This window comes from Crinia signifera, chromosome 6 (assembly GCF_055691185.1).
Source record: "Crinia signifera chromosome 6, ASM5569118v1, whole genome shotgun sequence".
Lineage (NCBI taxonomy): Eukaryota > Metazoa > Chordata > Amphibia > Anura > Myobatrachidae > Crinia > Crinia signifera.
In genome coordinates this window covers 27,890,718-27,916,400 of record NC_139222.1, presented here as the reverse complement: position 1 = coordinate 27,916,400, position 25,683 = coordinate 27,890,718, and the positions used below count along the sequence as shown (strand labels likewise).

The window sequence follows — 25,683 nt, the reverse complement described above, 5'->3', positions numbered from 1 at the left end:
TTTGTACTAGATCTAATCTCATCTGATCTCATCGCAAAACCGAGATGCGATGAGATGCGATATTGTATACAATAATTGTAACGTGTATGGGCACCTTAAAGGTGCCCATACACGGTCCGTTTAACGGATCCGTTCTGCACTTAATTAGCACGCATCGCATCGGATCGCATCCCTAGTGCGGGAGCGCGCATCTCATAGTAGAGAACGGACCGTCTATGGGCACCATTAGTCCTTCAAATGTTGGAAATTACGCATCATTTTATTGGATTTTTGAATTGATGAAGCCTGCGAGTGCCGCTTTTTCTACAACTTACTATTGCTATCTCTGGAGGGCACCGGAGCATCTGTTACCCAGCTTGGGTGAGTGCCGCTCTGCCAACCACAACCTATCATCTATATATGTCTAGTGTCTGTGTGTCTCTGAAATACTGCCATCTGCTGGTAGAGAGTGAAACTACATCTCTTTCTCTCACACATGCACAAACACAGAGGCAATCACAAGGTAGCAGACTAGCTTTCGAAGCTTTTGCTTCGAGTAGGCTTACTAGTGTGTGTGTCTATATATATATATATATATATATATATATATATATATATATATATATATATTAGAGACGCCCACACACACACTGTATATATTAAGGTGACCAACTTTTTTACAATGAAAAGGAGGACACAAATTGAAGAAAAAAGTATGAATAATACTAATAGGCACGGAGTAAGCATAAATAGACTAGCAGGGTGGGTGGTGGTGGTGGAACTAGCGGGCCCCAGCAACCCATACCTCCCAACTTCTAACCCACGGCAAGAGGGACATAAACATGCTTCATAGGCGCGCGCCCGAAATTTGAGGCGTGGCCTGGCGGCAAGGGGGCATGGCCTACAAACCCAGTTAGTTGAAAATAAAAGCCATATATTTTTGAAAGGAAACCTATATAATGCAAAGCATCTGACTATGCACTTTCTCCTGACTGACTGGGAAAGTGGGTAATTAGCAGTATTAGAAGTGGTGTGTCACATCCACCATGGCTCTCACCCAAATCCCCTGTGCTGTGCCCAGCCCTAGGCTCTCTAACCGCATGTGTAACACTATGGCGCTCACCTCTGCTTATGTCCCTGGTACTGGTGGGGTACATGTGTCCGCGCTGTCACCGCGTGGTGACGGTGGTGCTGTGTGCTCTGGTGCCATGCAGGGCATGAGCGGTATGAGACCTGAACCACCATGTGTGTTTGTGCCTGGTTAGGCCTGTGTCTGAATGCCGGTGTTTGCGCAGCTGCGCACACTCATTGCCGGCTGTAACCTGTCGCCCCCTCTGGCGGCCGCCATCTTTTTGGTTCCCTTAGCCTCTCCTGTGCGGCTCCGCCTCCCCTGTCAATATGCTGACCAATAGCCACACAGTCCACCTGTTAAGTACTGACTGGCCGGGTTAGAGCGGCAGTCAGTACAATGATGTCTACCCCTATGCATCATTGCTCCGGTCTGGCTCTGTAGTTCCCACTACAATCCTTTGTGTCTCTGATTGCAGCCATGATCCAATCTAGCAAGGACAGTCTTCTTCATTAATATTCTTTATTCTTCAATCTTCAAACCAATCATTAAATCTTCCATCCAATCATCCAATCCTCCAACCAATAATCCAATCTTCCAATCAACCATCCAATCTTCCAGTTATTTCTTCATTCAAACATCCAATCCTTCAGTCAAGCCATCAATTACCCAATCAAATCCCTTCTTCATTTATTCTTCAATTCTTCAAGCAACATTATAATATTCTTTTAAGTACCAAGCATCATCATATTCGGCAATAACGTATTGGACTATTGACTTTTACATTGGCATAATCTACAGTATAACATTTGTGCCATCAGTATCACTTGTCTTGCAATATCTTTATTAAATCAATTTCATTTTATTCTATTGTTTCACTCCCTTCTGTCGTGGATGCAACATCCTTACATTAAAGCACCCAGCCTCCGTTACACTACAGCTGGTGCTTCTAAGAACGTGACATGGTGTAACTAACTACCAAGGGTGCAGCTGCTATCGGGCCCGAGCTGTTTCTAGGGCCCGCAGCTCCCCCCTGTACCAAGTCCTGACTGCACCAAAGATCAGCAGCATTCAGCGCTACCTGCTCCACCTTGCCACGGCCCCCTCACCTTGGCCCGGCCAACGCAAGCTGCAGCACATCCACTGAGGATGAAGCTGTGGTCCCTCAACCCTCCTGGCTGGCTTCCAGCAGTCCCGCGATTTGCGGTCATTTAGGGGGTGTGGCCTAATGCAGTGAAGTGCCCACCCCCATAAGAGGCCCCCTGGCTGTGCTCCCACCGACTGCTGTAATGAGGTATGCTCATCCCCACTCTCTGTCTGAAGCTGTCTAACTTCTCACCTCTCTCTTTTTCTAACGCTGTCACATCCCCCCTCTCTGATGCTGCCTATTCCCCCTCTCTGATGCCGTCTCCTCCCCGTCTTTCTCTGATGCCGTCTCCTCCACCTTTTTCTCTGACGCTGTCTCCTCCACCTCTTTCTCTGATGTCGTCTCCATTCACCTCTCTCTCTGACGCCGTCTCCTTCCACCTATCTCTGACACCATTTCCTCCCGCTCTTAAGGGCCCCATACATCAGCAATCACAATTTATGGATTTCCAGATCCAGGGATTTTTGGCCAGATAAATGGATTTTACAATATATCTGACTTTGCCCACACATTAAAGATTTATTTCAGTGATCGGCAGATTTTTCCATCTAAAGATTGCATCTTCATATCTGGAAATTGCCCCAATCAATTGTCATTTCAGCTGTTCATAATGTAAATAGATGAAGAAGACGAATTGGGAATGCCCACACATATAAAAAAGGATCTGCAGATAATACCAGATTATTAAGCATGTTTAAAAACCTGATTAAGCAATCGATTGGCGATTTTGATTGGGATTGACAAAAGGGGGAGCCCACACACCTAAAATTAATTGTGGCAATCATCTCCATATCTGAAAATTGTCACAATTAATTGCTGATGTATGGGGCCCTTTACTCTGACCCTGTCTCCTCCCCCTCTTTCTCTGATGCTGTCTCCTCCCTCTCTTTCTCTGATGTCGTCTCCATTCACCTCTCTCTGATGCCATCTCCTTTCACCTCTCTCTGATGCCGTCTACTTCCCCCTCTGTCCGATGCCATCTCCTCCCCCCCTCTCTCTGATGCCATCTCCTTCCACCTCTCTCTAATTCCATCTCCTCCCCCTCCCTCTGACGCCATCTGCTCCCAGTTTTCTGGACCCGGATTCGACCCGGAAGTTGTTCCCTTTTACACCAGCGTTACCCGGAATTATGCTGGGTAGGGGACGCCGGTGAATTCATGCCCGGAGCCGGCTCTCGGAGATAAAATCATCTCCAAGCACCGGGAAACCTGCCAACCGTCAACCCTGCAACGCTGACCGACGTGCTGGGGCCAACCCAACACCCAAGTAAGCTGCTGGACTGCCCCCAGCCTCCGTTTATGAGGTGAATGGATGCCGCACACAGGCATACATTCACCTCTGCTGCTGTTTGCATAGTACTGGGTCACCCATTTACACGGCCCCTGACTCCGGGGAAGCCCAGTGTCCGACCCTGAACATTTGCCGGGTCGGACAAGGGTAACAGGACCCGGGTTATTTTTTTTTTATTTGCCCTTTTACACCAAGCCCCGGCCCGGACTGGAGCGGCAATAACCCGGTTCGCGACTCTGGTGTAAAAGGGATATAAGTGCACATATGGCTCACACCCAGCAATCACTACTATGCTGTTACTAGCAGTATAATACCTGGGGTCACCTGGTGCCAGCTGCAGCACTCTCCCTCCTGCCTGCCATGCACACGAGGAAGGGACGTTTCCCTGGTAACACAGCTCCTCCCACTCTGCCCCACACAGGAAATACACTGTGGCTACAGCCTCGGGGGAGTCTGGGAGCCCAGCCGAGTACAAACTACAACACAATGGCCGCCGCTGTATGAGGACACACAATGAGACATCACTAAGAGACTGGTAGAAGCGGCAATTGCATTGAGAGAATGCACAGAGAGAGTTCTGTGAGGTGCGGTCACCGGTAGTAGTTTCCATGCTATAATACGACCAGAAAGGTTCCATAATAATTGTCCCTTGTGTAACGGAGCGGCGGCCATTTTCCCGAAGACCAATCCACGCGTTCAGTGGCGGCAGCATCTCGGCTTCCTGCTGGGGCAGCGCTGCTGAATCTTAGGTGAGGCCTCTCACTTCCAGAAGCCACGGTGATAAGGTTACGGGGGACCGAGAGAAGATATTGCTGTATCTGGCAGCAGGTGATGGTATTGTACTGCCCTGGTGTTATTATACAGGCGGAGCAGCCTGTGGTGTCTGGTTATAAGGGAAGGATCGGCCTGCGGTGTCCTGTAATACAGGGGGAGCAGCCTGTGGTGGACTCCTGTGATACAGGGGGAGCAGCCTGTGGTGGACTCCTGTGATACAGGGGGAGCGGCCTGTGGTGTCCTGTGATACAGGGGGAGCGGCCTGTGGTGTCCTGTGATACAGAAGGAGCGGCCTGTGGTGTCCTGTGATACAGGGGGAGCGGCCTGTGGTGTCCTGTGATACGGGGGGGAGAGTGGCCTGTAGTGTCCTGTTATTCAGGGGGAGCGGCCTATGATGTCCTGTTATACGGGGGAGAGGCCTGTGATGTCATTTTATACAGATGGGGAGCGGCCTGCGGCATCCTGTCATACAGGGGGGGGGGCATACTGTTTATACATGGGGAGCGGCTTGCTGCGTCCTTTTATACAGGGAGGAGCATCCTGCAGCGTCCTGTTATACCGGGGGGGGGGGGGGTGTTCTGTTTATGCAGGAGGAGCGGCCTGTGGCATCCTGTTTATGCAGTTGGAGCAGCCTGTGGTGTGAGCGGCCTCTGCCGTCCTATTTATACAGGGGGAGCGGCCTATGGCATCCTGTTACAAATGTTATACAGAGGGAGCAGCCTCTGGTGTGGTGTTATTATTATATAGTTCAGCTGCCTCTGCCTTTTTTTAAGATTACCATTAGGGAGCAGCTTTTGGTGTCCTGTTACAAAACAAATTTATTTTATATAATTTTTTTCAGGGTTTTGAGTCTCTGATATCTTCGTAGTAGTATGATGATTATACAGTGCGAGCAGCCTTTGGTGCCCTATTACAATTGTTTTCAGACAACCATGTACTACAATGAACGTTGTAGTGGTATTCTATAGCGCTTATACTATACATGTACCCATTGTTCTCTGTATGATATATATATATGTGCACATTAGAGGCAGCTGTTCTGCCTCTGTGTAGATTTTTCTTATGGTGGCCATACACTACTGGGATGTATCGCAGCAGTGTATGGCCATGCGACCCCCTCCGAGCCACCTGGGACCTGCATACGATGCATCACATGCTGTCATTTCACATGCAATGTATCCCATGCGACCCCATTCCCAGCCACCAGGATGAGGGCCGAGTCGGCGGGTGGGCAGCAGGTCCGACCTCCTGCTCAGGTCCGAGGTGAATCCAACCCAAGGCAGACGTCAAACACATCCGATTTCTCAGCCCGTTCCATCGGGATCGGGTGAAATTGGCCCAAATCGGACTAGTGGATGGGCACCTTTTACCTAATATGTTACATGTGTACTGTGTGGTGTTTATTGTAATTATATTTACACCTAGACAACCGAGCGGTGCGGAAACGGAGTGTTTACTAGACGTCACGTGAGGATGAGACACGTCACTGATTCCCTGAGGATGGACAAGGACCAGAGTCACATGACTGAGAGTATTCTAAATATCACCCTGGAGATCATCTACCTGCTGACTGGGGAGGTGAGGGGTTCTGGGAGCGTCACTGTGACATCACCTATATCTATAGTAGTAATACAGGGACGTGACTGGGGAGGTGAGGGGATCTGGGAGTGTCACTGTGACATCACTTATATCTATAGTAATAATACAGGGACGTGACTGGGGAGGTGAGGGGATCTGGGAGCGTCACTGTGACATCACCTATATCTATAGTAATAATACAGGTACGTGACTGGGGAGGTGAGGGGATCTGTGAGTGTCACTATGACATCACATATATCTATAGTAATAATACAGGGAGGTGAGGGGAACTGGGAGCGTCACTGTGACATCACTTATATCTATAGTAATAATACAGGGACGTTACTGGGGAGGTGAGGGGATCTGGGAGTGTCACTGTGACATCACTTATATCTATAGTAATAATACAGGGACGTGACTGGGGAGGTGAGGGGATCTGGGGGTGTCACTGTGACATCACTTATATCTATAGTAATAATACAGGGACATGACTGGGGAGGTGAGGGGATCTGGGAGTGTCACTGTGACATCATGTATATCTATAGTAATAATACAGGGACGTGACTGGGGAGGTGAGGGGTTCTGGGAGCGTCACTGTGACATCACCTATATCTATAGTAGTAATACAGGGACGTGACTGGGGAGGTGAGGGGATCTGGGAGTGTCACTGTGACATCACTTATATCTATAGTAATAATACAGGGACGTGACTGGGGAGGTGAGGGGATCTGGGAGCGTCACTGTGACATCACCTATATCTATAGTAATAATACAGGTACGTGACTGGGGAGGTGAGGGGATCTGTGAGTGTCACTATGACATCACATATATCTATAGTAATAATACAGGGAGGTGAGGGGAACTGGGAGCGTCACTGTGACATCACTTATATCTATAGTAATAATACAGGGACGTTACTGGGGAGGTGAGGGGATCTGGGAGTGTCACTGTGACATCACTTATATCTATAGTAATAATACAGGGACGTGACTGGGGAGGTGAGGGGATCTGGGGGTGTCACTGTGACATCACTTATATCTATAGTAATAATACAGGGACATGACTGGGCAGGTGAGGGGATCTGTGAGTGTCACTGTGACATCACATATATCTATAGTAATAATACAGGGACGTGACTGGGGAGGTGAGGGGATCTGGGAGTGTCCCTGTGATGTCACTTATAGCTATAGCAATAATACAGGGACGTGACTGGGGAGGTGAGGGGATCTGGGAGTGTCACTGTGACATCACTTATATCTATAGTAATAATATAGGGATGTGACTGGGGAGGTGAGGGGATCTATGGGTGTCACTGTCACATCACTTATATCTATAGTAATAATACAGGGACATGACTGGGGAGGTGAGGGGATCTGGGAGCGTCACTGTGACATCAGTTATATCTATAGTAATAATACAGGGACGTGACTGGGGAGGTGAGGGGATCTGGGAGCGTCACTGTGACATCACCTATATCTATAGTAATAATAAAGGGACATGACTGGCAAGGTGAGGGGTTCTGGGAGCGTCACTGTGACATCACTTATATCTATAGTAATAATACAGGGACATGACTGGGGAGGTGAGGGGTTCTGGGAGCGTCACTGTGACATCACCTATATCTATAGTAATATTACAGGGACATGATTGGGGAGGTGAGGGGATCTGGGAGCATCACAGTGACATCACTTATATCTATAGTAATAATACAGGGAGGTGAGGGGATCTGGAAGTGTCACTATGACATCACTTATATCTATAGTAATAATACAGGGACGTGACTGGGGAGGTGAGGGGATCTGGTGCGTCACTGTGACCTCATATATCTATAGTAATAATACAGGGACATGACTGGGGAGGTGAGGGCATCTGGGAGCGTCACTGTGACATCACTTATATCTATAGTAATAATACAGCGATGTGACTGGGGAGGTGAGGGGATCTGGGAGCGTCACTGTGACATCACTTATATCTATAGTAATAATACAGGGATGTGAGGGGATCTGGGAGTGTCACTGTGACATCACTTCTATCTATAGTAATAATACAGGGACGTGACTGGGGAGGTGAGGGGATCTGGGAGCGTCACTGTGACATCACCTATATCTATAGTAATAATAAAGGGACATGACTGGCGAGGTGAGGGGTTCTGGGAGCGTCACTGTGACATCACTTATATCTATAGTAATAATACAGGGACATGACTGGGGAGGTGAGGGGTTCTGGGAGCGTCACTGTGACATCACCTATATCTATAGTAATATTACAGGGACGTTATTGGGGAGGTGAGGGGATCTGGGAGCGTCACTGTGACATCACTTATATCTATAGTAATAATACAGGGAGGTGAGGGGTTCTGGGAGCGTCACTGTGACATCACCTATATCTATAGTAATATTACAGGGACGTGATTGGGGAGGTGAGGGGTTCTGGGAGCGTCACTGTGACATCACCTATATCTATAGTAATATTACAGGGATGTGATTGGGGAGGTGAGGGGATCTGGGAGTGTCACTGTTACATAACTTATATCTATAGTAATAATACAGGGAGGTGAGGGGAACTGGGAGCGTCACTGTGACATCACTTATATCTATAGTAATAATACAGGGACGTTACTGGGGAGGTGAGGGGATCTGGGAGTGTCACTGTGACATCACTTATATCTATAGTAATAATACAGGGACGTGACTGGGGAGATGAGGGGATCTGGGGGTGTCACTGTGACATCACTTATATATCTATAGTAATAATACAGGGACGTTACTGGGGAGGTGAGGGGATCTGGGAGTGTCACTGTGACATCACTTATATCTATAGTAATAATACAGGGACGTGACTGGGGAGATGAGGGGATCTGGGGGTGTCACTGTGACATCACTTATATCTATAGTAATAATACAGGGACATGACTGGGGAGGTGAGGGGATCTGTGAGTGTCACTGTGACATCACATATATCTATAGTAATAATACAGGGACGTGACTGGGGAGGTGAGGGGATCTGGGGGTGTCACTGTGACATCACTTATAGCTATAGCAATAATACAGGGACGTGACTGGGGAGGTGAGGGGATCTGGGAGTGTCCCTGTGATGTCACTTATAGCTATAGCAATAATACAGGGACGTGAGGGGATCTGGGAGTGTCACTGTGACATCACATATATCTATAATAATAATATAGGGATGTGACTGGGGAGGTGAGGGGATCTATGGGTGTCACTGTCACATCACTTATATCTATAGTAATAATACAGGGACGTGACTGGGGAGGTGAGGGGATCTGGGAGCGTCACTGTGACATCACCTATATCTATAGTAATAATAAAGGGACATGACTGGCGAGGTGAGGGGTTCTGGGAGCGTCACTGTGACATCACCTATATCTATAGTAATATTACAGGGACATGATTGGGGAGGTGAGGGGATCTGGGAGTGTCACTGTTACATAACTTATATCTATAGTAATAATACAGGGACGTGACTGGGGAGGTGAGGGGATCTGGTGCGTCACTGTGACCTCATATATCTATAGTAATAATACAGGGACATGACTGGGGAGGTGAGGGTATCTGGGAGCGTCACTGTGACATCACTTATATCTATAGTAATAATACAGCGATGTGACTGGGGAGGTGAGGGGATCTGGGAGCGTCACTGTGACATCACTTATATCTATAGTAATAATACAGGGACATGACTGGGGAGGTGAGGGGATCTGGGAGTGTCACTGTGACATCATTTATATCTATAGTAATAATACAGGGATGTGAGGGGATCTGGGAGTGTCACTGTGACATCACTTATATCTATAGTAATAATACAGGGACGCGACTGGGGAGGTGAGGGGATCTGGGAGTGTCACTGTGACATCACTTATATCTATAGTAATAATACAGGGACGTCACTGTGGAGGTGAGGGGATCTGGGAGTGTCACTGACATTACTTATATCTATAGTAATAATACAGGGACGTCACTAGGGAGGTGAGGGGATCTGGGAGCGTCACTGTGACATCACTTATATCTATAGTAATAATACAGGGACGTGACTGGGGAGGTGAGGGGATCTGGGAGTGTCACTGTGACATCACCTATATCTATAGTAATAATACAGGGACGTGACTGGGGAGGTGAGGGGATCTGGGAGCGTCACTGTGACGTCACTTATATCTATAGTAATAATACAGGGACGTGACTGGGGAGGTGAGGGGATTTGGTAGCGTCACTGTGACATCACTTATATATATAGTAATAATACAGGGACATGACTGGGGAGGTGAGGGGATCTGGGAGCGTCACTGTGACATCACTTATATCTATAGCAATAATACAGGGACATGGCTGGGGAGGTGAGGGGATCCGGGAGCGTCACTGTGACGTCACTTATATCTATAGCAATAATACAGGGACGTGACTGGGGAGGTGAGGGGATCTGGGAGCGTCACTGTGACATCACTTATATCTATAGTAATAATACAGGGACGTGGCTGGGGAGGTGAGGGGATCTGGGAGTGTCACTGTGACATCACTTATATCTATAGTAATAATACAGGGACGTGACTGGGGAGGTGAGGGGATCTGGGAGCGTCACTGTGACATCACCTATATCTATAGTAATAATAAAGGTACATGACTGGCAAGGTGAGGGGTTCTGGGAGCGTCACTGTGACATTACTTATATCTATAGTAATAATACAGGGACATGACTGGGGAGGTGAGGGGTTCTGGGAGCGTCACTGTGACATCACCTATATCTATAGTAATATTACAGGGACATGATTGGGGAGGTGAGGGGATCTGGGAGCATCACAGTGACATCACTTATATCTATAGTAATAATACAGGGAGGTGAGGGGATCTGGAAGTGTCACTATGACATCACTTATATCTATAGTAATAATACAGGGACGTGACTGGGGAGGTGAGGGGATCTGGTGCGTCACTGTGACCTCATATATCTATAGTAATAATACAGGGACATGACTGGGGAGGTGAGGGCATCTGGGAGCGTCACTGTGACATCACTTATATCTATAGTAATAATACAGCGATGTGACTGGGGAGGTGAGGGGATCTGGGAGCGTCACTGTGACATCACTTATATCTATAGTAATAATACAGGTACATGACTGGGGAGGTGAGGGGATCTGGGAGTGTCACTGTGACATCACTTATATCTATAGTAATAATACAGGGATGTGAGGGGATCTGGGAGTGTCACTGTGACATCACTTCTATCTATAGTAATAATACAGGGACGTGACTGGGGAGGTGAGGGGATCTGGGAGCGTCACTGTGACATCACCTATATCTATAGTAATAATAAAGGGACATGACTGGCGAGGTGAGGGGTTCTGGGAGCGTCACTGTGACATCACCTATATCTATAGTAATATTACAGGGACGTGATTGGGGAGGTGAGGGGATCTGGGAGCGTCACTGTGACATCACTTATATCTATAGTAATAATACAGGGACGTGATTGGGGAGGTGAGGGGTTCTGGGAGCGTCACTGTGACATCACCTATATCTATAGTAATATTACAGGGACGTGATTGGGGAGGTGAGGGGTTCTGGGAGCGTCACTGTGACATCACCTATATCTATAGTAATATTACAGGGACGTGATTGGGGAGGTGAGGGGATCTGGGAGTGTCACTGTTACATAACTTATATCTATAGTAATAATACAGGGAGGTGAGGGGAACTGGGAGCGTCACTGTGACATCACTTATATCTATAGTAATAATACAGGGACGTTACTGGGGAGGTGAGGGGATCTGGGAGTGTCACTGTGACATCACTTATATCTATAGTAATAATACAGGGACGTGACTGGGGAGGTGAGGGGATCTGGGGGTGTCACTGTGACATCACTTATATCTATAGTAATAATACAGGGACATGACTGGGGAGGTGAGGGGATCTGTGAGTGTCACTGTGACATCACATATATCTATAGTAATAATACAGGGACGTGACTGGGGAGGTGAGGGGATCTGGGGGTGTCACTGTGACATCACTTATAGCTATAGCAATAATACAGGGACGTGACTGGGGAGGTGAGGGGATCTGGGAGTGTCCCTGTGATGTCACTTATAGCTATAGCAATAATACAGGGACGTGAGGGGATCTGGGAGTGTCACTGTGACATCACATATATCTATAATAATAATATAGGGATGTGACTGGGGAGGTGAGGGGATCTATGGGTGTCACTGTCACATCACTTATATCTATAGTAATAATACAGGGACGTGACTGGGGAGGTGAGGGGATCTGGGAGCGTCACTGTGACATCACCTATATCTATAGTAATAATAAAGGGACATGACTGGCGAGGTGAGGGGTTCTGGGAGCGTCACTGTGACATCACCTATATCTATAGTAATATTACAGGGACATGATTGGGGAGGTGAGGGGATCTGGGAGTGTCACTGTTACATAACTTATATCTATAGTAATAATACAGGGACGTGACTGGGGAGGTGAGGGGATCTGGTGCGTCACTGTGACCTCATATATCTATAGTAATAATACAGGGACATGACTGGGGAGGTGAGGGTATCTGGGAGCGTCACTGTGACATCACTTATATCTATAGTAATAATACAGCGATGTGACTGGGGAGGTGAGGGGATCTGGGAGCGTCACTGTGACATCACTTATATCTATAGTAATAATACAGGGACATGACTGGGGAGGTGAGGGGATCTGGGAGTGTCACTGTGACATCATTTATATCTATAGTAATAATACAGGGATGTGAGGGGATCTGGGAGTGTCACTGTGACATCACTTATATCTATAGTAATAATACAGGGACGCGACTGGGGAGGTGAGGGGATCTGGGAGTGTCACTGTGACATCACTTATATCTATAGTAATAATACAGGGACGTCACTGTGGAGGTGAGGGGATCTGGGAGTGTCACTGTGACATTACTTATATCTATAGTAATAATACAGGGACGTCACTAGGGAGGTGAGGGGATCTGGGAGCGTCACTGTGACATCACTTATATCTATAGTAATAATACAGGGACGTGACTGGGGAGGTGAGGGGATCTGGGAGTGTCACTGTGACATCACCTATATCTATAGTAATAATACAGAGACGTGACTGGGGAGGTGAGGGGATCTGGGAGCGTCACTGTGACGTCACTTATATCTATAGTAATAATACAGGGACGTGACTGGCGAGGTGAGTGGATCTGGGAGTGTCACTGTGACGTCACTTATATCTATAGTAATAATACAGGGACGTGACTGGGGAGGTGAGGGGATTTGGTAGCGTCACTGTGACATCACTTATATATATAGTAATAATACAGGGACGTGACTGGGGAGGTGAGGGGATCTGGGAGCGTCACTGTGACATCACTTATATCTATAGCAATAATACAGGGACATGGCTGGGGAGGTGAGGGGATCCGGGAGCGTCACTGTGACGTCACTTATATCTATAGTAATAATACAGGGACGTGACTGGGGAGGTGAGGGGATCTGGGAGTGTCACTGTGACATCACTTATATCTATAGTAATAATACAGGGACGTGGCTGGGGAGGTGAGGGGATCTGGGAGCGTCACTGTGACGTCACTTATATCTATAGTAATAATACAGGGACGTGACTGGGGAGGTGAGGGGATCTGGGAGTGTCACTGTGGCATCACTTATATCTATAGTAATAATACAGGGACATGGCTGGGGTGGTGAGGGGATCTGGGAGCGTCAATGTGACATCACTTACAGTATATCTATAGTAATAATACAGGGACATCACTATGCTGGTGAGGATATCTGAGAGTGTCAGTGATATCACTGATATATTATTACTACAGTGACCTAATTGGTGGATTTTGGTAATTACATATCATAGCACTAATAGAGGGTGATGACTGGGAGTATAATTTTTATTTACAGTTTCTTATATAGCGCAGCAGATTCCTTTGCGCTTTACAATTTTAGACAGTGATAAAACGAACTGGGTAACAACAGACAGACTTGGGGGTTAGAGGGCCCTGCTGCAAGCTTACAATCTATAGGGACATAGGAGGGAAACACAAGGACAGGCACCAGTAATAGCATAGCAGTCCCACCAAGTTACAAGTCCAGAAGGGAAGCTATATAATACATAAGTGCCTCAGAGTGTTATGCGTGTGGTATATAAATATTATGTCTTGCCTGAAGAGGGGAGTTTTCAGGGAACACTTGAAAGTTTGGAAGCTAGTGGAGAGTCTTATTGTGCATGGAAGGGCATTCCATAGGCTGGGAGCAGGCCGATGAAAGTCCTGCAATAGTGAATGGGAGCTAGTGATCCGTGCAGGAGAGAGACGCAGATCTTGTGTAGAGCGGAGTGGTCGAGATGGGAGATATTGTGTGAAGTAAAGAGACATATGGTGCAGTATGGTTAATAGCTTTATATGCGAGTAGAAGTGTTTTATATTGTAAACGGTAAGGTACGGGCAAAGTATGCGAGTGCATGCAGTAATAGTATATTTTCCAATACACAGGGTTACAAAGTAGTGAAGAAGACATCCAGTGACCATGAGACACCCAGTTGCCATCCCTGTGTGTCAGGAGAACTGAGCAGGACCCAGAGCCCCATCACAGTGCCTCCACCTCACTCACTGATACATGGGAGAGACAAGGAGCAGAGGATCCTGGATCTCACCAATAAGATCATCCAGCTGCTGACCGGAGAGGTGACTGCTGGGAATGGGGCATTATACAGAAACACCGGGGGATGTGACTGGAGAGGTGACTGCTGGGAATGGGACATTATACAGTAACACTGGGGATGTGACCGGAGAGGGGACTGCTGGGAATGGGACATTATACAGTAACACCGGGGATGTGACCGGAGAGGTGACTGCTGGGAATGGGGCATTATACAGTAACACCGGGGGATGTGACCGGAGAGGTGACTGCAGGGAATGGGGCATTATACAGAAACACCCAGGGATGTGACTGGAGAGGGGACTGCTGGGAATGGGGCATTATACAGTAACACCAGGGGATGTGACCGGAGAAGTGACTGCTGGGAATGGGACATTATACAGTAACACCGGGGGATGTGACCGGAGAGGTGACTGCTGGGAATGGGACATTATACAGTAACACCGGGGATGTGACCGGAGAGGTGACTGCTGGGAATGGGGCATTATACAGTAACACCGGGGGATGTGACCGGAGAGGTGACAGCTGGGAATGGGGCATTATACAGTAACACCGGGGGATGTGACTGGAGAGGTGACTGCTGGGAATGGGGCATTATACAGTAACACCGGGGGATGTGACCGGAGAGGTGACTGCTGGGAATGGGACATTATACAGTAACACTGGGGGATGTGACTGGATAAGTGACTGCTGGGAATGGGACATTATACAGTAACACCGGGGGATGTGACCAGAGAGGTGACTGCTGGGAATGGGATATTATACAGTAACACCGGGGGATGTGACCGGGGAGGTGACTGCTGGAAATGGGACATTATACAGTAACACCAGGGGATGTGACCGGAGAGGTGACTGCTAGGAATGGGACATTATACAGTAACACCGGTGGATGTGACCGGAGAGGTGACTGCTGTGAATGGGACATTATACAGTAACACCAGGGGATGTGACCGGAGAGGTGACTGCTAGGAATGGGACATTATACAGTAACACCGGGGGATGTGACCGGAGAGGTGACTGCTGGGAATGGGACATTATACAGTAACACTGGGGGATGTGACTGGATAAGTGACTGCTGGGAATGGGACATTATACAGTAACACCGGGGGATGTGACCAGAGAGGTGACTGCTGGGAATGGGATATTATACAGTAACACCGGGGGATGTGACCGGAGAGGTGACTGCTGGGAATGGGGATTATACAGTAACACCGGGGGATGTGACCGGGGAGGTGACTGCTGGAAATGGGACATTATACAGTAACACCGGGGGATGTGACCGGAGAGGTGACTGCTGGGAATGGGACATTATACAGTAACACTGGGAGATGTGACCGGAGAGGTGACTGCTGGGAATGCTACATTATACAGTAACACCATGGGATGTGACCGGAGAGGTGACTACTGGGAATGGGACGTTATACAGTAACACCGGGGGATGTGTCTGGGTGATGACTGTATCACTGTGTGTGTCGGGTTTCTATAAGGTGTCAGGATGTCACTGTCTATCTCTCCATGCAGGAACGGGAGTATATAGAGGAACACAAGGGTCTGTGCAGGAATGTAATGATGGAGAATCACTTGGCCCTCACATCACTGGGTAAGAGGAGACTTTGTTTTATTGTACAGGGGCGAGCAGGTATTGGGCCCCCCTATATACACGTATCATTTGCTAATCCACATGTACAATATATTCAGTCACTGTGTGTCCTACAGATGGGCCCAGTAACAGAGATACCCCAGAGAGATGGCCCCGTCCTCTGTATTCCCAGCACTGTACAGAGGAGACTCACAGGACCCCACAGGAGGATCAGGTAGGTGGGAATTAGGGTCTCCCCAATATTCCTAAGTGACTGCACGGATATTGTACTGTGTAAACTCACTAGCATCAAACATTACTAATGAGATATTTTTTTGTAGGTTCAATGTGAAGATATTAAGGCAGAAGAGACGTATGTGACTGACATTAAGGCAGAAGACACAGAGGAAGAAGAGATGTATGTGACTGACATTAAGGCAGAAGACACAGAGGAAGAAGAGACGTATGTGACTGACATTAAGGCAGAAGACACAGAGGAAGAAGAGACGTATGTGACGGATATGAAGATAAGAGAAGAGTCTTATGTGTCTGATAAGAAAGAAGATACAGAGACAGAAGACACACATATGAGGGGTGATCAGCAGTGTAATAAAGAGGAAATCCCTAAAGATATCAGCACAGGTGAGGAATAATCATTTCTTCGACGATCCCCATGGCAGCCATAACACTGGGATGTTTCCTTTCCCCTATAGATTAGACAGGAGTTTTTTCTCTAGGACCGCCCACCTTGGGTATAACCGCCTCCTCCTCCTTCACCTCAGTGTCTTTTTTTCCTGTGTCCGTTTAGAGAGGACAGAGTAGGAGTATTTTGTTTGTTTCAAGCAGGGTTACCTCTTCTCTATGGGGTGGCTCCCCGGGGAGAAGAAGATGTGAGGGGGAATGGATTTATCTATACCCCTATGCATATGCCTGATTATTCCTGCAGAAGTGAAATGCTTCACAGCAAATGCAGTCACATTATGGCGCTATGTACGTACGTTTCAGGAAGCTTTCCCAGCATGGATACAGCGTTTTGGTCTGGGAGTCAAGGCATAAGTAGGCGGCTCTGGTAAGAGACATGCTGCAGTCTGGGCTGTAAGCCGCGACTGCACGCTGCAGAGTTAGCACTGTGAGGGCGGAAGTACGCGGCGGCGTCTTACTTCTGCCCAGAGCAACACTGGTGTGCAGCTAAAGTACTTCCCCGGAAACACAGGGAACAATTTTTGTTCCGCTCAGCCATCCTGATTATTAGACTGGCGGTGCATTAAGGGTTAATGTCGCCCTATTTAAACAGAGCTCAAACGCTACTCCTTGCATTGAGTTAGCTTTTGCCGATATGGATGTGCCTTCCTCCCCCTAAGCTGGATAATGCCCCTGTGAGGTAAGCCCTTTGGTTTTGGGCATTTAGTTGTTTTATTTTCTAGTTACTTAGTATACATTATTTCTCTTTCAATGGTCCTGGTGACACAGCTCAACATTGGCTCCTCCCTTCTGCATCCCAGACTCCAGTTCGTGTTAGGTGCCCACTGGAGTGGGTGCTATTCTAAAGGGCTGCAGGAGCAGCCGAAGGATTAGAGTTTGTTAGGAGTTTTTTATTTTATTAACTTTTACACTAGCTAGGTAGGCACAGTGTGAGGAATCTCATTGAATCCTCACACTGACACCGCAGCAGGAGCTGACAGAAGCGCGTCCTGTCAGCTCACTGTGCACAGGGGAGACACTGTCTGGTCTCCCTGTGCAGCGCTTACAGCTTCTATTAAGAAGCTGCCTGGGCTCCGGAGCGCACTGAAACCGGCTTCACGCTAGGTGGGGGTCGTAGGGGACAGGCGCTCCGTGATGGCGGCGGCCATTTTCTGAGGAGCTTACACACTGAGCTCCTGTATGAGAGGACAGCAGTGTGTCACAGGCATGTTCCGAGTGATCCCCAGCAGAGGGGGAGACACTGGAACTAGGAGATCCTACAGTGGGAGCGGCTGTCTGGGGGTGGTTGGCGCCAAAAGCCACGGACCCCGCAGCAGCAGGGACTTGGTCTCTTCCCTCACTCTGTTTTGGCGCCATTCCGAACGCTTGCAGCGGAGCTGAGCTGGCTGACAGATCCTTGCAGAGTGATTGGATTTCCTGGGCATCGATTTCCCCACTTCTGAAAGCTTCAGACAGATAAGTGACTGTGGTACATTGGCTCTGTATAAAACGCCTGTACTTTGTGCACTGTGACTGTGTTATCTTTTGCATCATGTCTGAGCAACAGTCTGTGGCTTTGGGGGAGGGAGCCCTTAATGCATTGTGCGCTTGTAGTGTTTGTACACTAAACTTTACCCCTGAACAGATGGTCAAGGGGGGCTTGTGTATTACTTGCGCAGGTGTGAGACCCATGGGCAGTGAACCCCAGAGGGTATAGCAATCGGAGCCTGCGTGGGCCAGTGCCCTGGGCAGGTCTGTAAATACCTTAGTGCAATTGCTGGACAGGCAGAGTGATGTGTTGGTATCTTCCCCTAGACCTATGTCATCATCTCAGCAGTCCTCTGGCTCCTTGCCTCTGACCCAAGCAGATCCTGGTTTCTTACAGGTCATGCAGGATACTGCTAAAGGGATCAGCAGATTTAATGATTTGTTAAACAAATTTGATGGTGATACTGTGGGTACCCCTAAAAGGTCTTATTCAGTGCCGTTGCTTGTTGCTGAATCTGAAGAGGAGGGAGAGTACACAGACATCCCCTGGGATCAGGGTGATGACTCTGAGGATTCCTTGGCCCCAGGGGTGGAGGATTTGATTACTGCTGATAAACAGGCTCTGAGTTTGTCTGTGGAGGATAAAACTCCTGCAAGAGGTGTATTTAAACGGCAGCGTAAGGAGACTGTTACCTTCCCTGCGGATGAAGGTTTACAGGATTTATTGGAAGGGGCTTGGAAAATGCCCGATAAAAGGCTTCAGATGCCTAAGAGATTTTTAAGTCTATGCCCCATGCCTGAGGCTCATGCAGACCTTCTGGGAAAAAGTTTCGGTGGTAGACGCTTCTGTGGCACGGCTTTCTAAAGCCACGGTGCTCCCTGTCCATGGGGGGCAGCCTTTAAGGACCCCGTAGACAAGAAGCTTGAAGGAAACCTCAAGGCAATATTTGAAGGGGTAGGCTTCACTTCACGCCCTGTGATAGCATCAGCCTGGGTCTCTAAGGCCATGATTGTGTGGGCCAATGACTTATGTACAATTTTGCATGCTGATCCAGGTGTGTTACTGCTAGCTGAGAAGCTAAAAGCAGCTGCGGAGTATGTGCTTGAGGCTGAGGAGGAAGCACTCAAAATGGCTTCCAGAGTATCCACGGTGTCCGTCAATGCCAGGAGAGTGCTTTGGCTTAAAGCCTGGGAGGCAGATAATGAATCAAAAAAGGCCTTGGAGGCATTGGCTTTTAAAGGAAAGCTGTTGTTTGGTTCCGAGCTGGAAGAGATTATTAAGCAGGCCACGGGAGGCAAAAGTACTTTCCTGCCGGCTCCTCCAGCTAAACAGTCCTCAAGGTTCTCTGCTTTTAGGCCGTCCTTTCGGCCCGCCCCTAGAGGGGGTGCGTCCTTTCGGGGACAGTCATTTAGGGGAAAGTTTCAGTCCTCCAGGGGCAAGGCCCCAAAGTCAAAGTTCAGTTCCTTTCATAAGAAACTGAGCACCAAAGGTGAGGATAAGCCCTCAGCATGACTATCTGGGGAATATCCCAGTGGTGGTCAAGGTGGGGGGGTGTCTGAGATGGTTCAGGGACGCTTGGGCATTGTTGGACCGGGATCCTTGGGTGTTGGACATTGTATCCCAGGGTTACAGGATTCCCTTCAAAGGTCTTCCTCCGAGAAGATTCATACCTACACCACTGCCAAAGGAGCTGCTCTTCTGGGGGCGGCTCAATCTCTCTTAGAGTGGTGATCCCGGTCCCTCGAGCGGAAGAAGGGCTTTTATTCCACTCTGTTTTTGGTGCCCAAGCCAGACGGGTCCTTCAGACCAATCTTAAATTTAGGGGAAAAAAGGTATTCACTAGGAATAATCAGGCGCCTTGCAATGAGCTGGATCTCCAGTGAAAGCAACTGCTTTACTGTGGAGGTAGTCACTCCCCACTGGAAGAAAACCACAGAAAAGAAATACTCACACAAGGTGGGTGAAGCAGCGCTTAAATCAATGAAGGATACCAGTAATGAAAAGGTATAACAATTTTACTGATTCTGTTAAAATCACAATAATAAAACAATGACAATAAATATAATACAATAATGGTATAAGATAGTGGGGGGGGGGGAATAAACGTAAATTGGAATGAATATCAAAATGGTAAATAATAAGAATAGGCCCCGCCTCAATGGACAGTCAGAGTAAGCTGTGTTGACACTGATATGAAGTATGCAGGTAAGTGCACTTTACCAATAATAAACGGTGGATCCTTTGAATATGAAGTATGCTGGGAGTCCTCACGATGTATGCGGCTGGAATGGTTGCCGCTGGAGGTGGTAAGTATCGCTTGGTGTAAACAGACCATATGTTGGTGCGAGACTGGTGAATGTTGACTCGGAATACCAGAATTTGTCTGCAGCGATCCCAGATGAATGATCCCAGCGATGGAATACAGATGTGGCTTCCGTGCTTAGTAGCAGTCCACACTGGTGTAGATGGTGATGACCAGTGGTAGTTTGCACGGTGTCCGCCAATAGGAACAAAATGTCCAAGTGAAGAATATGAATGGAAATGATGTCCAAATGAAACAAAGGTGTCACAGCTGTGTCCAGAGGTGGGGGGCAGTCACCTAACGCGTTTCACTGCGTCCTGTAGCTTTATCAAATCTTAAATTTAAAGTCTTTGAATCTCCATCTGTGGGTAGACCATTTCAAGATGGAATCTCTACGGTCCATGCTGCTAAGCCTGGACCATGGAGAATTTTTGGCGTCCATGGATGTCCAGGACGCATATCTTCATGTTCCTATCCACCCGGAACATCAGGCTCTCCTGAGGTTTGCAATAGGAGACCTACATTTGCAATTCCAGGCGTTGCCCTTTGGACTGGCCACAGCACGAAGGGTATTCACCAAAATTATGTCCGTGATGGCGGCTGCTCTCCGACTGAGGGGAATCACTGTGATTCCGTACCTGGACGACCTGCTGTTCAAAGCAGAGTCGGCGGAGAGGTTGCAGAGTCACTTGGTAGAAGCCATCAGGTTTTTGCAAGTTCACGGTTGGCTTTTAAATTACAAAAGTCTCAGCTTGTGCCGTCACAGAGAATCCAGTTCCTGGGTGTTGTCCTGGATACCTATCTACATTGGGTATTTCTACCAGAGACAAAGGCCAGGGACATATCCATCTTGGTTCGGGAGATCCTGGGGTCTCAGAGTCCATCGGTTTGGAGGTGTCTCAAACTGCTGGGAAATATGGTGGCGACTTTCGAGATGCTACAGTTTGCCAGGTTCCACTCTCAAGTATTCCAGTAGAACATTCTGACATCCTGGTCAGGGAATACTCAGACCATGAAGTCAGAGCGCATAGTGCTGTCTCCAGAAACCCGGTCTTCCCTGGAATGGTGGATGGAGGTGGATTCCCTCAGTGGGGTCGGTCTTTGCAGTCCTGGGACTGGCTGGTAGTCACTACCGACGCCAGTCTCAGGGGCTGGAGGGCAGTTGTTCTTGACCTTCGCCTTCAGGGCTTGTGGTCCTCGGAGGAGTCTGCCGATCAATATCCTGGAACTGCGGGCTGTGTGGAGAAAGATTACAGGGTCTTCCTTTGCGGATTCAGACGGACAATGCCACGGCTGTGGCGTACCTGAATCATCAGGGAGGCACACGCAGCAGGCTGGCCATTTGGGAGGTTTCCCGGATCTTCTTGTGGACGGAGCAGAATGTTCCAGCGTTGTCAGCGATGTTCATCCCAGGGGTGGAGAATGTCGAGGCCGATTTCCTGAGCAGGGAGGAACTGCTAGAGGGGGAATGGAGCCTGAATCCACAGGTATTTCACCAGATTACAGTAAAGTGGGGAACTCCGGATGTGGACCTTATGGCATCCAGGTTCAATCATCGGGTACCCAGGTTCTATGCCAGGACAAGAGATCCACTGGCCGAAGCAGTGGATGCAATGACTATCCCCTGGGAGGGGAATCTGCTTTATGTTTTCCCGCCGTTTCCAATGCTGGCGAGAGTGTTGAAAAGAATCCAATCCCAAGGAATTCCGGTGATTCTAGTAGCCCCAGATTTGCTAAGGAGGTCCTGGTACTCGAGGGTTCAGAGATTGTCTGTGGACTCGTGGCGTCTACCTCTGAGGGCAGATCTGTTAAGCCAAGGGCCGTTCTTCCACCTGGATTCATTAAATTTGATGGCTTGGCTATTGAGACCGCCATCTTCAAGAACAAGGGTTTCTCAGAGGCTGTGGTTAACACCATGGTAAAGGCTAGGAAGTCGGTGTCTTCGGCTAACTATTATAGGGTCTGGAAGACCTATATTGGGTGGTGTGAAAGGCAGAAGTCGAATACATTGCGATTTTGACTTTCTAAATTTCTGGAGTTTTTGCAGGATGGTTTCTCGTCTGGTCTAAGCCTTCAGTCACTCAAGGTACAGATTTCCAGAAGAGGATAGCATTGCTACCGGAGGTGCAGACTTTCCTGCAAGGGGTTTCACGGTTGAAACCTCCCTACAAGCAACCAGTGGCTCCATGGGATTTATCACTGGATCTGGAGTGTCTCCTAAGGGCGCCTTTTGAGCCATTAAGGTCGGCTGACCTTAAGTTCCTTACATGGAAACTTGTCTTTTTGTTGGGTGTTGCCTCGGCAAAGAGATTGTCAGAGTTGGGAGCATTGTCCTGCAAGTCTCCCTTTCTTATTTTTCATGATGACAGGGCTGTTCTTCGAACAGTACCCCAATTTTTGCCAAAAGTAGTCTCTGCTTTTCATTTGGATCAAGAGATAGTTCTGCCTGTGTTTCAACCCCCAGAGGGTTCCAGGAAGAGGGACAAATTGAGGAATTTGGACGTTGTTCGCGCCTTGCGCATTTATGTGGACAGGGAAGACTGATACTTTGCTAGTCTTGTATGATGTGCACAAGATTGGTTGGCCTGCGTCTAAGCAGACCATTGCTATGTGGTTGCGTTCGGTCATTGCCTTTGCATATACGAAGGTTGGTAGGCCTGTTCCGGCCAGGATCAACGCGCATACCACCAGGTCGGTCGCCACCTCTTGGGCGGTTCGACATGGGGCCACAGCTGAGCAGGTTTGCAGGGCCGCCACTTGGTCATCTGTTCACACTTTTGCCAAATTCTATAGGTTCCATGAGTTCGCGTCGGAGGATGCATCATTCGGGCGAGCAGTGATGAGAGCTGCAGACCTGAGCGTACCCTCCCAAAGGACCGGCTGTTGAACGTCCCAATGTTGAGCTGTGTCACCAGGACAATTGAAAGAGAAAAAGGGATTTTTGTAAGAACTTACCGTTCGAATCCCTTTCTCTGATATGGTCCTGGTGACACAGCGATCCCTCCCTTACGCTCTGTAAGTATGCCAGTGTTCATGATGTTTCATGTTATATATGGCTGAAAAGTAAAAAAAAATTTAAAAAATTGTGCATATAATATGTGCAGGCATTTGTACTGAGTTAATGTATTCCAGTGACTTTGCAAGATTTAACTGAGGAGTCCGGGATGCAGAAGGGAGGAGCCTACCCTCCAAAAGCTTTAGGATAGGTGCCTGGCTCCTACGGACCCTCCTACGTCCCAATGTTGAGCTGTGTCACCAGGACCATATCAGAGAAAGGGATTAGAATGGTAACTTCTTACAAAAATCCCTTTTTTCTTGTAGTGTGCCTACAGAAGGACACCAGTACCGAAGAAAAGAGTATTTAAGAAGAAATACATTGAATCAAAGTGCATGTCATGTGACAAAGTATTCTCTGCTAGTCAGAATAAATCATTATGTGAAAATTGTGAGATAAAACAAAAGGATTCCACAAGGTATGAAATAAAGAAGAAACCTGATCATACTGAAGGAACTTATGTTATGGATGAAGCAGAATTTTGTATCTAAAGACGAATTTGCGCAATCACAGATAGCAAAGAGATCCAGATCCCAAGCTGGGTTTAGTCAGGAATCGGATGAAGGTTCATCAGGTATGGATGATCCAGTAAAGAATTCCACAGATGAATCGGGTGAAGTTGGGAATGACAGGACCTTCAATCTTGATATTGTTGAAAATGTGTTAAAAACCATATATAAAGCTATGAACTACCAGGAAGCCCCAGGTACTTCGGTTGAAAAGTATCCTCTATTTGAAGACCGATCTAGAAGGGGAAGGACCTTCCCGCTGAACAAAGTAGTAAGAGAGATGATTGCTAAAGCATGGATAAATGTGGACAAGAAGTTCACCCTTAGTAACAGAGTGGATAAGATGTATCCGTACAAGGATGAAGAGTTTATTGGATGGTGTAAGATACCAAAGGTGGATGCAGCTGTAGCGGAACTCACGTCGAGGTCAACTATACCAGTGGAAGACGCGGCTGCTTTCAAGGACTCTATGGATAAGAAAGTAGAAAATTCTTTACGGAAGGTGCATACCGCTTCTTTGGGGGCTCTTAAATCATCGGTAGCTATTGCTTCTGTATCCCGTGCCCTTAGACTCTGGGCAGCCAACCTACATACCGATGTAGAAGACAAGATATCAAAGTCATATATATTACGCAGCTTAGAAATAATGCAAAAATCCGTTGATTATTTATGTGAAGCATCTCTTGACTCTGTGTCTTTTGCATCAAAGTCCATGGCGGCTGGAGTGACGGCAAGAAGGGCATTGTAGCTTAAGCCATAGAGTGCCGATGCAAATTCTAAAAATCAATTGACAGCACTACCCTTTGAAGGAAATTATTTATTTGGATCCAAACTTGACGCTATGATTTAAAAACGATCAGGAGGTAAATCTGTCCGTCTCCCACAGGACAGGAGAAATCGTTTCCCATATCCTGGGACACCTAAACCATCTTTTAAGGAGGCGAGAAGTTACAGGCCCGGAAGACCATACTATAGAAGAGGGAATCCGAACTTATCCCGTCAGTCCTTTCGGCAACCTTTTCGTGGACTATTTCAATCTGACAGAGGTGGAAGATTATGACTATCTACAAAGAATCAAGATAGGAGCGAGATTATTGAAATTCCCAGATGTATGGAGGAAGACGATTGGGGACAGATGGGTCCTGAACACAATACAGAACGGCTATTCAATAGAATTTGCAAGATTTCCGAGACAAGATCGGTTTATAAGATCCAGAATACCAAGAACGATGGAAGAAAGAAGGGAATTGTCACTGAAGATAGAACAACTTCTAGAAATAAACGCTGAAGAAGAGATTCCCAGGCAACATCACAAGAGAGGGTTTTATTCAAACTTATTTCTAGTGAAGAGGACCAATGGGGAATACAGAACAATTCTGGATCTAAGAGACCTGAACAAAAACATAAAAATGATAAAGTTCAGGATGGAAAATTTAACGTCTATAGTGGCCGGAATAAAGAAAGGGGCATACTTAGCCGCAATAGACCTAAGGGAAGCCTACTATCACATTCCAGTAAACACCTATCACTGAAAATTCCTCAGGTTCT

At 47.6% G+C, this 25,683-nt stretch overlaps 2 protein-coding genes across 4 annotated transcripts in view; both read left to right on the top strand.

Annotated features, from left to right (window-relative positions):
- Window positions 1–25,683, top strand: part of LOC146010223 (uncharacterized) — a 45,823-nt gene that overhangs the window by 8,012 nt on the left and 12,128 nt on the right. The gene's annotated exons all lie outside the window — the stretch shown is intronic.
- Window positions 3,847–23,989, top strand: LOC146010207 (uncharacterized). 3 transcript variants are annotated; one of them, XM_083151233.1, is made up of 7 exons: window positions 3,847–4,313; window positions 5,685–5,837; window positions 14,355–14,546; window positions 16,042–16,120; window positions 16,219–16,334; window positions 16,441–16,741; window positions 23,893–23,989. In XM_083151233.1, the coding sequence occupies exons 2-7, from the start codon at window positions 5,733–5,735 to the stop codon at window positions 23,934–23,936; spliced, it is 837 nt and encodes a 278-aa protein (XP_083007359.1). In that variant the 5' UTR covers window positions 3,847–4,313; window positions 5,685–5,732; the 3' UTR covers window positions 23,937–23,989. The 3 variants fall into 3 exon arrangements, with proteins under 3 accessions (XP_083007359.1, XP_083007357.1, XP_083007360.1); XM_083151231.1 differs by having other exon boundaries at window positions 3,863–4,234; XM_083151234.1 differs by having other exon boundaries at window positions 3,876–4,234; window positions 16,237–16,334.

Excerpts from the sequence above, each read along its gene's own strand:
- LOC146010207 (XM_083151233.1), top strand. The coding sequence starts at position 5,733 with ATGAGACACGTCACTGATTCCCTGAGGATGGACAAGGACCAGAGTCAC. Across the intron at positions 5,838-14,354 it reads TCTACCTGCTGACTGGGGAG|GGTTACAAAGTAGTGAAGAA; the intron begins GTGAGGGGTTCT and ends TCCAATACACAG. Across the intron at positions 14,547-16,041 it reads TCCAGCTGCTGACCGGAGAG|GAACGGGAGTATATAGAGGA; the intron begins GTGACTGCTGGG and ends CTCTCCATGCAG.